Source organism: Gobio gobio (genome assembly GCF_949357685.1).
Source record: "Gobio gobio genome assembly, chromosome: 16".
Lineage (NCBI taxonomy): Eukaryota > Metazoa > Chordata > Actinopteri > Cypriniformes > Gobionidae > Gobio > Gobio gobio.
Genome location: NC_137109.1, coordinates 21,699,070 through 21,712,832, shown reverse-complemented (window position 1 = coordinate 21,712,832; position 13,763 = coordinate 21,699,070). Strand labels below are relative to the sequence as shown.

The window sequence follows — 13,763 nt, the reverse complement described above, 5'->3', positions numbered from 1 at the left end:
AAAATTTGCAGTCGAGATCATGCTACCAGTCCATTGAGAAATTAACCCGGCATCACATCAGTAATAACGCTAATATGCTCGATTTGGCAAATTTACTCAAAGCACCTCTTGAATAATGAGGAATATCCCTCTAATAATTTACACATTGAGCAATAATGACTGCAGAGTAGCCTAGTAAATACTGCAAAGTTTTAGCATGCTAAATAAATTATTGTGCTTATATATTGTACAATTGTGACAGAAACATTTGTGGCCTGACAAAAACATTTGATAAACTATTGCAAAGGGAATTTTTGATTTGACTGGCCATCAACCTTTTTCATATAATCGGCTAGTTTTGGGTACAGAACAGAACATTTACTCAGAGTTTACTAAACTGATGGCTTCATTTCATAAACTAAAGTAAGTGTAGCATTTTGTAAAACTTTTCATTCTTTTTCTGAAGTTAAATAACTCCTTGATGTTTCACCCCACCCTCGTTCGTGTGCTTTTCCATTGAATTCCTTTAGAATCATGTAAATAATTAATGGCATACCAGCTAATTATTTTTGTAGAGGTTAGATGCCTTGTAAACCTTTTTTTCCCCTGTCTAAACATATATCAAAGAGGTGCTTTCACAAAACACCTCTGGCGCTCTGTTAAATGTTTCTGAGTTAAATGTTAGTGAGTCCTAAGCAGATTGAATGCAACTAAAATTATGCCAGAAAAACATTCTGCATGATAGTTAAAGTTGTTGGTGAGCATATTAAATATATGAAGCATCACAATGAGTTATGCCTCTGGCTGCTGCTAGGGGGCAACACACAGCAGAGGCAGGAGAAGCTTTGTGGACAGAATTCATAAACATGACTCAACCAACAATTTATCACATTATTTCAAGACTTATAGCAAGTATTTGGTTATGATTAAAGTAACAGGGTTGCACAGACATAGACAGAAGCATTATTAGCGTGTGTATTGGACCCTTTCTTTAGAAAATAAATAGATACAATACAAAAAAAGGTACTGGCATCCTTTCAAAAGGTATTAATATGTCCAATACCGGAACAAATGTGTACCGGAGAAAAAGACGCCTTTGATTTTATTTTCCTCTAAACCACTAGATTGTGCATTGGCACTTTCCTAAACATCAGCTTTTCAAGATGCAAGTGGAAATTTTTCTGATCTTTGATCCGATCGTGCAAAGCAACACTTTTTTTTACCTTGTTTTGTTTAAGGTAAAAAAAGAAACAGTTTTTCAATAATGGAAGAATATGTAAAAGTATGGTATGGGGTAAAAAGGGCACCTGTTTGGGGGGCGATAGGCACAATAATTAACATGGTAATAAACAGCCGCTGACTTTTCCATTTGTTGACATGGTTAGATTCAGATGGTAAATTTCATATATTAAGTTGGGTGTCCACCCTAGAGATAATCACCATATTATATTAATCATATCAAATAGTAAAATATAATTTATCATTACTACTGTAAATCTATATTGCATTGTTATGGGATCTCTTTCAATGCTTTCAGAATCTTTACTTTTTAAAATTATTTTGTGTAATATATTTCTATTTTAAATTTTATATTAAAATTTCATGCATTCTGAGTTTTTTACACTGTTAAAGACTTGGATTCTCATGCTAAACATGGCCAAAGTTTCAAAAAATAAGTTGGACATTTGATGGAGTATTTCTGTGCCACAAAAACTGAAGACTTTTTGGAGATATGAAGGATGCAATACTACTCTATAGGTACTCAATTTGACTTAACATTTTTTAATGACCGTTTAATGATTATTTAGTAATGACAAGCACTTTTTTTAAGGTTAGTTTCAGGCTAACCCTAACCCTTAAGGTGTGCCTTTAGACCTGTTGTACCCTACTAATATATTGCATATATGCAATCTTTAAATGAGGTACAAAGGTGTAACTTTTTAAAGTGAAGTAAGCTTTTTAAAATTTCACCATATCTAAAATGATGTATTGAGTTATTTCATTTATTTCATTTTCATTTCAGAACAAAAACAAGAACACTAACTTTTAAAACCACTTTGTTACATCTGTCATTTGTGAAAAAATATAATTAGTTTGCATGTGAATAAATATTGAAATTGTTTATTTTACAGTTCTTCAGATGACTGTTTTAACATGAATTATACTATAACAGTAATGTGCATTCTTAAAATTGAGATTCTCAAAGTCTGTGTCTGTGAAAGGTGGTAAAAATAAATAGTGAAGGCGGGTTAAAAATTTCCATGACACTCTTTGTGTGACCTTCAAACAACAAAATGAAAAAGTTGAAATCTGTTAGTCTTGATAACAAACAACCCCTGGGACATCAACCAGACGTTAAACAATCACCTAAAGTGTTTCTGATTGTGGAGGAATGGTTTTATCTGTTTTTGTGAATGTCAACAGTGCCCTCTGCTGTTGTAGAGCAAAAGGACCTCGAAGTGATTAAGAAAATCTGATGATCATTTACAGCCGTGGTTTTCAGTCCTGGGGATCTACAGCACCATAACACACCTGATTCAGATCATCAGCTTATTAGCAGAGAAAATGTGCAGTGTCCAGGAATGAAAATTTAGGCATGTCTGTTTTTGTATTTAAATACTGATCTTAGGCCCTGTTGGCGGATAAAGACCACTAGTGGCTGATAAACAATATAGACAATGAAAAACTCAATGTATGCAGTCTTAGGCACAGAAACTGGGTTTTCACTTTTTGGGTTTTGCTTTAAGAGATGAATAAAATTGAGCATATTAATTGGCTACATAGTAGTAAAATAATTGTTTTAATACATAAGCAATCCTTCTTTCAAAACGTCTCTATGGTAAACCTATTATATTTGTTTATATTTTAGTTTGGGTCTTATCATATCTGTAAATAGTAGTGCTATCAATCGATTAAAACAACTAGAATAATTTAAACAAATTATGTGATTAATCGCGATTAAAACATGTTTTTAATCACATTTTTATCACACAAGTATTTTTGGGCTGAGTAGAACTGTGTCAGTGGTTCCTCTGGCAGGTTGAACTTCCTCAGCTGGTGAAGGAGTACAACTTTTGCTGGGCCTTTTTCACAATGGAGTATTTTGCCCTGTCCAAATACTGTACCCACACTTGCGGACATGGCCACTTGAGAGCTCATGCACGCAACAGGAAGTAAGTGCACAAGACTGTCCCATGTTTTAAAACTGCCAAAGCCCAGTTCCCTTAATGTACACTAAACCCACACTATCTCGGATAACACTTCGGAGTGGTATTCAAAGCTAAGTGCATCCCATCATGCATTATGTTCAGCATGCCCCGAAATCGTAAGTTAAATTAATTAGATATTACATATAATTTGGTTGTAAAACATAAAGTGTTGCATATTTTATTTGTGCAAAGATGAGTAGGCTATGTGCATTTTGTACAATATTTGCAGCAGCTTTTTATCACTTTTTATACATAGTTACATAGTGACTACTGAACGACATTTCACAAGTTTGTGTGCTCATATAATCTTAGTGAAAGTGGTTAACAGATTTGGCTTGCTGTCTGCTATAGAGGGGCTCGGAGAGGATATTCTACCCGAGCTCCGATTGCCCCCCTTTAACAGGCAAAATTGTACAAAAGCAGGAGCAGGGGAGGAGGAGGGATGCTGCAGGAACTAAAAATGGGAAGAGGTAAGCTGCTGGTTTTATACCTTGGTATTAATTGGAAGATTAGATGGGGGTACTCTTCCCGAAATTACGTTTAATAACTTCCTTGCATTTTTTGCAACACAATAAGTGTGTCCCATCGGGTAATAAAAATGTCTATACCCACTTGCAGTCTTCAAACCTACTTGAACACTTACATCATGTATGTAGACAAGTGTTCAAGTGCAAAGACTCCTATTTGGAAGGGGCAAATGTGATTGTCCCACTTCAAGTCCCGAGAGATGATGGTGCCCACGAACCTGAATAACTCCACTGCTGCCATTATGACATTGCCTTCTTCATGAGTGTTGCCTACCACAACAGATGTGACAATATACATTTTTTGTTTTCTGTTTGTTTTACTGCATATTGCAATAAGTACAACAGGCTGTACTTTATTTATCCCCAATTGTAGGGAAATTGGAGAAGAAGAAAAAATTATCATACACCTGTACTGTGACACCTTCAACATAAAGTAAGCAGCTCTTCCACAAACTTTGGAAACTGCTTTTCAATACGACAGCTATCAGCAACCACCTTTAAAAAGTTGAAGAGTATGTCTCCTACCTTCTGTAAAACTGGTCTCTAGGACTTCTGCCATTCCACCTCTACATGTGAAGACTGAAGAGGATCTGAATCCGTCAGTCATGCATGGACCTACAGGTTAACAGACAACTTTTAATACTTGGCTACAGCGTCACATTCGTTAAAATTTAACAGATGAGATGAGAGCCGTGCCGTCCTTCTATTTTGTAATCTACTACTTTACTTTTTACTCTATTTACTTTTTACTCCGTACAACATTTACATTTAATCTGTGCAATAGTAGATTTAAACTTACATTAATGTTGCCAAATAATATAGCAGTTAAAATTCAGATTCATACATGCAGGGGACAATGGCGAGCAGTCATTAACATTGTATTTAGGATTTTTAAAATGTAATATGCAATTTGAAATAAAGAAAATGTATTAGCATTAATTTAAAGTCAGAACAAAATGGAAGTTGTGATGATCTTTGCTTTCCTGATCTTATGTGAATGACAGGATGTCCTGTGCTCACGCCAGTAAATGTCATCAGAGAAGTGATTAAATACTGAGCACATGAATTAAAAAAAAAATGATGATGTGCACGGATAAATCATTTATAATAAATATTGCAATATTCTATAAAAACAATCGTTTTTAAATTTTGATTTCATGGTGATTTTAAAGGCACAATATATCGTTTTTCGCCACTAGAGATCGCCTATTCAAAACAAAGACGAAGATTGATGAAGCCAAGATTGAGTGTGGATTCATGGGAGATGTCATCTTCACAGCCAGTGGAAAAGAATCGGGCAGAAATCATATTCATGGAGGAGATTATTAACATTACTGTAGTATGAAGCAGAGCAGGGCCGGTGTTGTGGGAGTTCAACATGGCCGCTGGAGCAATTGCTAATGAGAGATGAGTGCGACACACGATTCAACAGCAGCAGAGTCACTGCTTCCGCTTCTTCTGCTCATGCGTATGTGGGGTAACACAGTGCTGTTGATCATATTAGATACATTTGAGCATGCTGAAAATGATTACTCTGTGCGCTCGCTCAGAAGCTGAGACTTGTTGCGCATTGCAGTGAGCTAGATCAATATGAGGCGTGGTAAAACATGGTACTCGCGGTAAATCAAGAAAACGGATTTAAACAATAAGACTAAACGTGTTGAGCTATATAGTAATGATTAGGTCCCTTTCGAGGTAACTCGAACTACATCAAAGTGTGTTACCTTTCTCAGGGAACAAGGGTTACAGTCATAACACGAGATGTTTTCTGTCTATAAATGTATCCAAACATTTGTTCACTAGTCTAATAAAACATATGATATATTAAAGCGTCTTTGGTGTTTCCATGGTTTCTACAAAATCGAGGGTAACGCAGGTATGATGTCATTGATAAGCGATGCACGGACAAGCCCCATGTCCTTGTTAAAATAGCTTATTTTGCTGGATTTAAACATTCTTAGAAACATCTGGGATAATGGTAAGTACAACAAAATATATAACACTGTTCTAGTGGTTTATGAATATTTTAATCCATAAATCTTACATCTTGTGCCTTTAAGCTTGTGCTTCAATGAGAGTAAGAACAACTGGTCATTTCTTTCAAAGCGGTTGATCAGTGTCACAAATATCAAAGATCAGTGACCTAGAAATTGTGGGGAATCTGAGAAATGTATTTGATGATGAAAATTTCCTCGAGATATTGAAGCACATTTTTATCCTAAAAATATCATATAACACGCAGTGCAGCTGCACAGCTCTCAGCAGGAAGCTGCTGCGTGCTGATTGGCTGTGCCGCTGCAACTGCAGCAACCTATGGCGAGACCGCTGGGCGGGACGGACCAATTAGGTCCTTCTATATTCCTGCCACAAGGGGCAGCAGAATTTGCATAGCCAAGGGTATATAAGACCCTGTTTCGCAAGGTTAGTCAGATTAATTCTTCTTCAGCGACTCACCTCGCTGAGCTCCGGATCGAAGCCTGCCGTCGACACGCACCCAGCGGAACTCTGCAGCCTGAGGACGTCGGACTCTCCGCCTTCAGCCTGCCTTCCAGCTACGCCATCCGGCAAATATCCTTTATACTATACCATTGCGTGTGTTTGCCTATGCTACACACTCAAAAAGAGCCGAGACGTTGTTTCAAATGTTTCGTTCCTGCGCCTCGTGTAGAGGTTTTCTCTAGGACGAGGATCGGCACATCATCTTTGTCTCATGTCTCGGACGAGACCACGCGCAGGCTGCACTCAACCAGGGCGGCTGCCTGGAGTGCAACGAACTGACACTGCAGACCCTTCGGGCTCGGCTCGCCAGTTTCAACCCGAATCCCGTCCCGTGCTCTCAGTCTCTCGAGCCATGGAAAAAGAAACGTCGCGACCAGAGGCCCCCGTAGAGCTCTGATGAGCACACGCCGGGCATTTCCCCACGTGCCTCGCCATGTTCGCCGAGGAACAGCACAGCTCCCCTCGTCTGGCGGCTGCTACTGTTTCCTTCGGCGGACCGGAGGAGGATGACAGCCTTTCACTTGCTGCATCCGAAAGCGGGTGGTCGGATACCGTCTCGGAGCACGCCACTTCGACGTGGACTGCCAGCGGCGGCAAAACCTCAGTGGACGCTGAGCTTATGCGCCTGCTCACGAAGGGCGTGGACGACCTCGGCATTGACTGGTCTCAACCCGAGGAGCCCATAAGAAGCAGACTGGATGAGTGGTTTTTCCGAGAACCGTCGCCAACCGACCGCTCAAAAGTCCGCTCCCTTCTTCCCAGAAGTCCACGAGGAACTAGCTAAATCGTGGAAGGCGCCATTTTCGTCTCGCGCCAAATCCTCTTTTTCTCCAGCGCTCTCGGTGGTCGATGGCGCTCAGAAAAAAGGATACCAAGCTCTTCCTCCCCTCGAGGTAGCCGTCGCTGCACACCTTTGCCCGCCCTCCGCCAGAAGATGGGAGTCAAAAGCTGTGCACCCTTCCAAGGCCTGCCGCACCACTTCCAGCCTCGCCGGTCGAGCATACGCCTCCGCCGGCCAGACGGCCTCTGCGCTACACTCCATGGCGGTGCTTCAGGGAATGGAGGAGTTTGGCCTGGAAGACCAAACTCCTCCATTCCCTGGATGAGTCTGTCCCTGATAACGAGGCTCTGAAGGATCTGCGCGCGCCACTGACTTGGCCCTGCGCCCTACCAAGGCCAACGCTCAGGCGATCGACAGATGTATGGCCAACTTGACGGTGTTGGAGCGCCATTTGTGGCTCAACCTTACTGAAATGAAAGACTCGGACAAGACCGCTTTCCTGGACGCGCCCATGTCGCCTTCAGGACTATTCGTCCCTCCGTGGTTGGGTTCACGGAACGCTTCACCGAGGCGCAAAAGGCTTCGCAGGCAATGCAACATTTCCTGCCCAAGCGTTCCAGCTTCTCTTCTAGCCGTCACACTAAAGCTGGACCTGCCCAGCCCACCAAGGCGGCGCCACCAGCTCACCAGCCTCGCGCGGCTTCTAAGCCCGGACAGCATTCCCGCTCTACGAGCCGCAGCAGACCGCCGGAGCGCCGAGGTCCCCGACCCAGCAATGTGTCGAAACCTGAGCCGCCGAAGCCGTCCTAGCCAGAGGCACAAAGAGAAGGTTGATAACACCCGCTTCGGCCGGTTTACCACCTCGCTCTCTTCCCTTCAATCAGGTGGCTGGGAACATTACATACACAGCCAACGAGCCTGCAAGCAAGCGCTCTCGCCTGTACACAAACGCCGTTTTCACGGCGACCCATATGAGTCACAAAAAGAGTTTTTTCTCTGTAGGCAGTGTGCCAGCATTAAAGCATGTACCCCTACACTCAATCACTCCCCCATGTTCCCCAGCCCCCTGCACTCAGGTGGCTGGAAACACTGTCCTCACAGTCAACGAGCCCGTGCTCAAACGCGCTCGCCTGTACAAAAGCACCAATATTCTTTGTCCCCCGGCCCCCTGCACTCAGGTGGCGGGAAACAATTCCCTCATAAGCGCCACCTTAGCGCAACATTATCGGGCCACCAAGTCCCTGTTACTCAGCGACTCGCCCCACAAATTAATTCAGCCCCTGGCTTCGAAGGCCGAGGCCTGGCAGGCCATTCCCGGCATTTCAAAATGGGTGTTGAACATAATAGAACAAGGTTACTCGCTACAGTTTGCTCGCAGACCTCCGCGCTTTCTCCGCGAGACAACGGTGAGAAGCGACACAAGTCACGTGCTTCGAACCAAGATATCAAAACTGTTAATAAAAGGGGCGGTGGAAGCCTTACACCCCTCACAGAGCGAGTCGGGCTTTTACAGTCGTTACTTCCTTGTACCAAAAAAGGACGGTGGTCTCAGACCCATCCTAGATCTCAGACATCTGAACAAAGCCCTTATGAAGCGCCCGTTCAGAATGTTGAGAATGAAACAAATCCTTGTGCACATTCGCCCGGGAGATGTCATCTGGATCTAGAGGATGCCTATTTCCACATACAAATAACCCCTCATCACAGGCCATTCTTGAGATTCCCTTCGAGGGGAAAGTATACCAATACAGGGTGCTACCCTTTGGTCTATCTCTGGCTCCCTGCACGTTTACGAAGTGCATGGAAGCAGCGCTAACCCCGCTGAGGCTTCGTGGAATGAGAATTCTCAACTATCTCGACGACTGGCTCATAATAGCTCAGTCAGAGATACAGTTATTGAACCACAGATCTTGGCTTCTCAACCATTTAAAATGCTTGAGCCTCAGAATCAACGTGGCAAAGAGCCCATTGTCTCGTTTCTGGGAACAGTATTGGACTCACTGCAGATGAACGCGCGATAGACGTCACAGCGCGCGCTCTCTGTTCAGAACCGAGCGGTTTCCCTCAGGTCTGGTGCACTCACTCCTCCCAAACACTTTCAGAGGATGTTGGGTCTCATGGCCTCGGTGGCGCCAGTTCTCAGACTAGGTCTGTTACACATGCGCCCCCTACAGCGCTGGCTGAATCACCGCGTTCCAGCTCACGCATGGCTCTCGGGCCTATCACAAATCAAGGTAGACCACAGCTGTGTGTTGGCTCTGGCTCCTTGGAAAAATCCCATCTGGTATCAGGCGGGCGTGAGCCTGGGCACTGTTACGAAGTGGAAAGTTATCTCGACAGATGCATCTAACCTAGGTTGGGGAGCCCTTCACGAGGGCAGGCCAGTCTCCGGTCTCTGGTCAGACTCGGAGAAGAGCCTTCACATAAACTGTCTAGAGATGAAAGCGGTCACGCTATCGCTAAGAGCTTTCCTTCCGTACATAAAGCACCACCATGTCCTGGTCCGAACGGACAGCAGGTCAGTGGTAGCCTATATAAATCGCCAGGGCGGTCTAAGATATATCGATCTGCACACAATGGCGGAAAAAGTCCTAATATAGGCAGAACGCAACCTGAGTTCGCTGAGGGCGACTCATGTGCCAGGCATTCCGAATTTGGGTCGGGACATGCTGTCCAGGGGTAAAGTGTCCCCAGCAGAGTGGTCTCTTCACCCACATACGATTCAGACAATTTGGGGCAGGTTTGGAGAGGCAAAAGTAGATCTTTTCGCCTCACAAGACAATGCTCAATGCCGAATATATTTCTCCAAGCACAAGGATGCGTTGGCCCACGAATGGCCCAACCTTCCTCTTTATGCTTTTCCCCCAATCTCAGTGTTACCTCAGGTCATAGAGAGGATCAGGGAGAGCAAGTGCGCTGTGCTTTTTATAGCCCCGCTTTGGAGAAATCAACCATGGTTCTCACTGCTAAATCAGATGTCAGATACAGCTCCGTGACCAATACCGCTGAGGAGAGACCTCCTCAAGCAGGCGAAATGGCAGATCTGGCATCCCCGTCCCGATCTATGGGCACTTCATGTCTTGCCCATCAACGGGTACATGAGAACCTCTCTGAAAATGTATTAAACACTATTTCTGAAGCTAGAGCCCCCGCGACAAGGCGGCTTTATTCAGGCAAAAGGTCTTTTCGGACTGGTGTAAAGCACGAAGCCTGACCCCACATAATTGTGAAGTGTCAGAAGTGCTCACTTTCTTACAAGAGCTTCTGGACGTGGGTCGTTCCCCCTCCACGCTCAAAGTTTATGTGGCCGCTATAGCAGCGCACCACATTCAAGTGAACGGACTGTCACTGGGAAAGAACGATCTTATCGTGCGCTTCCTTACAGGGGCTAGAAGGCTTCACCCACCTCGCCCCCCTTCAGTCCCTATATGGGACCTATCCACGGTCCTGGATGCCATGAAAGGCTCTACATTCGAGCCTCTGCATTCAGTGAGCTTAAAGCTCCTGTCACTAAAGACCGCTTTTCTGCTAGCGATCGCATCAGTTAAGCGAGTGGGTGATCTGCACGCGCTCTCAGTGAGCGCCTCTTGTCTGGAATTTGGGCCAAATGATTCTAAAGTCATCCTCAAACCAAGGCATGGATATGTTCCTAAAGTGCTTTCAACTCCGTTCAGAGCACAGGTCTTGTGTGTTATTCTCATTAAATGGCCCGACTCAGGTCTGGCTCATATTGGGACTTCATGATATCATATTACGGGCCCACTTAGGTCGGCTTGGGTATGGTGTCTCCGGGCTTCAGAGCCATTAAGCAAGCACTGCGTTTTGCATTGGTCCCCCATAGCGTTTAGCAAAGGCAATACGAGAGTACTCTCGAAAGGGAACACTTCGGTTACTAACGTAACCTCGGTTCCCTGAGAAGAGGAAACGAGTATTGCGTTTGCTTGCCGTGCTTCACTTGCTCAGGAGTCACTTCAGTCGATTAACCTGACTAACCTTGCGAGACAGGGTCTTATATACCCTTGGCTATGCAAATTCTGCTGCCCCTTGTGGCGGGAATATAGAAGGACCTGATTGGTCTGTCCCGCCCAGCGGTCTCGCCATAGGTTGCTGCAGTTGCAGCGGCACAGCCAATCAGCACGCAGCAGCTTCCTGCTGAGAGCTGTGCAGCTGCACTGCGTGTTATATGGTATTTTTAGGATAAAAATTTGCTTCAATATCTCGAGGAAAGGAATTCCCCCATAGCGTTTAGCAAACGCAATACTCGTTCCCTCTTCTCAGGGAACCGAGGTTACGTTAGTAACCGAAGCGTTTTTAAGTCTAAACTCCAATTACACAAATGCTTGTTTTTGGTTACATAACTGTTCTACCATTTAATCAAAAATCCTGTAATAAGTTATTTAATGGGAGGTTCCATTGTAACTTACCCCATATAGTGTGACAATGCAATCAACAGTCCGATGTTCAACAGGCTTTCTGACCTGAAACAACCCCACCCTGAGAAATATTCACATGCAGAATTGGCAGCAACTAACTCACACCTCTCTAAAATCATCTGAATTCATGAGTCACCTGTATTTGATGTTTCACCTTATGCTTAGGGTTTAGTTGCATTAAAGAACAAGGGTGGTAGGGGGACTTTGACTTCTGAACTCTGAAGTTGCATCTGCTTTAAATGGGCATGTCTCTCTCACTCTGATTCCTTGAAACATATAATTACTCATTTATGTATGTTTAGAAAGAGATGCACTTAAATATTAGATTTATTTAAGTGAAATAAAGTAGAGCTCCCCCCAGTAGAGCTAAAATCAATTTCTGTAGCTTTAAATACATGAAAGACATTCTATTCTGGCTGCACTGGTCCATTAATTGCCATACCTGTAAGGAGAGCATTTATTCATTACGCAAAGTGAGATGGAGTTATCAAAGTGCCTTCATGAAAAGATGTGATTACTACAGTGCTGTGAGTAGAGTGTAATTGCAAACGTAGGGACAAGAACATGGGTTTGGCACAGTAATGCTCTTAGGAATTCATCTATGTGCCATTCACTCTAAGGTTTTTTGTAATTACACTGGATATAATTTCTTTTTTCCTTTTTACAAATTTCTGGTTGCTTGTCGGTTTTAAACATATTAAACCAGATTGTTGTTCCAGATCTTTGTCTGAAGAAAATGGGATTGCTTGCCTATTAAAAAATGAAGATGTAAACTTACGTCTGCAAACTCCGTGCTGGCGAATAATGCAGTGGGGGAGGATTTTTTTTTTTTTTTCTTGGAATGAGAAATTTAAATAGTTTTTTTCTTGGAATGAGAAATTTAAATTGTTTCAGAAATTCTGATATACGAATTAGTAACTGTTTTGCACAACGACAGCTATCAGCAACCACCACCTTTAAAAAAGTTGAAGAGTATGTCTTACCTTCTTTAAAACTGGTCTCTAGGACTTCTGCCATTCCACCTCTACATGAAGACTGGAGAGGATCTGAATCCGTCAGTCATGCATGGACCTACAGGTTAACAGACAACCTTGAATACTTAGCTACAGCGTCATCATTAGTTAAGATTTAACAGATGAGATGAGAGCCGTCCTGTCCTTCTATTTTGTAATCTAATTTACATTTTACTCTGTGCAACATTAACATTTAATCTGTGCAATAGTAGATCTAAACTTACATCTATTAATATAGTTGCCAAATAATATAGCAGTTAAAACTACCTAATTCTTCTGATTTGTCTGATTTTCTCATTATGGTTTAAAACATGAGAAATAATGTTTGCAGGAGAAAATGGCGAGCTGTCATTAAAGGGTCACCCAAAAATGAACATTTTGTCATTAATTACTCACCCTCATGTCAATCCAAACCGGTAAGACCTTCGTTCATCTTTGGAACACAAATTAAAATATTTTTGGTGAAATCTGAGAGGTTTATGAACCAGCCATAGGCAGCAACGTCATTGCAACTTTCTAGGCCAAGTAAGGGCATCATTAAAATAGTCCATGTGACTACAGTGGTTAATGGTGAGCCGGCATTCTGACGTAGAACCTGGAAGCGCTGAATCGTGTTTACTGGGCTAATAGTGTAGAAACTAATAAACCAGATATAGATTTTTGTTCCAGATCTTTGTCTGAAGAAAATGGGAATGCTTGCCTATTCAAAAGTGAAGATGTTAACATACATCTGCAAACTCTGCACTGAAAAGTGTAAGGATATTTTTTTTTTTCTTGGAATCAGAAGTTTAAATAGTTTCTCAAAACTATTGAACTATATGTTGTTTAGGTAGCAAAATTTTAACAACTTATTTGTCTGAACAAAAACAAATACATTTTCAATTTATGAGTAAAATAAAGCCTGTAGTAAACATAACTTGACGATACATTGATGTTTTGTTCTACACGTACACTACACACACCCACACTCCAAGCTGTCTTAGTTACTTATTAAAAACGTACATACAGTAACTGCTTCAAAATTCGTGCATGCACTGTGTGTGTGTGATTCACGTTGTAGAACGAAATGTCAGAGTATAGCGTTATGTTTACCAAAGACCTTATTTTACACATTAATGAAAAAAGAACATTATAAAACCACAATCTTGAAGGAACCAGCAGCAAATTAGTCTTTCAGGTTCTGTAATCATACCTGCACCACTCTAAAAACATTACTTTATTAGGCACCATATCATATTACCTTGTGCTTTCTGAGTAAGTTTTAGTGCATTGCTATGCAGTTTCTAATGTGTTCTGGGTGGTTGCTAGGTGGTTACTTACTG

At 42.5% G+C, this 13,763-nt stretch overlaps 1 protein-coding gene across 1 annotated transcript in view; it reads right to left on the bottom strand.

Annotated features, from left to right (window-relative positions):
- LOC307140381 (solute carrier family 4 member 11-like) overlaps positions 1-12,470 on the bottom strand; it is a 61,167-nt gene extending 48,697 nt beyond the window's left edge. The window contains exons 1-2 of the mRNA XM_079839889.1: positions 12,412-12,470; positions 4,241-4,330 (exon numbers count right to left, since the gene is read on the bottom strand). Of these exons, the coding sequence (XP_079696015.1) occupies positions 4,241-4,330; positions 12,412-12,445 (124 nt within the window). The 5' untranslated portion in view covers positions 12,446-12,470. The remainder of the gene's footprint in view (positions 1-4,240; positions 4,331-12,411) is intronic.
- Positions 12,471-13,763: the final 1,293 nt, after the last annotated feature.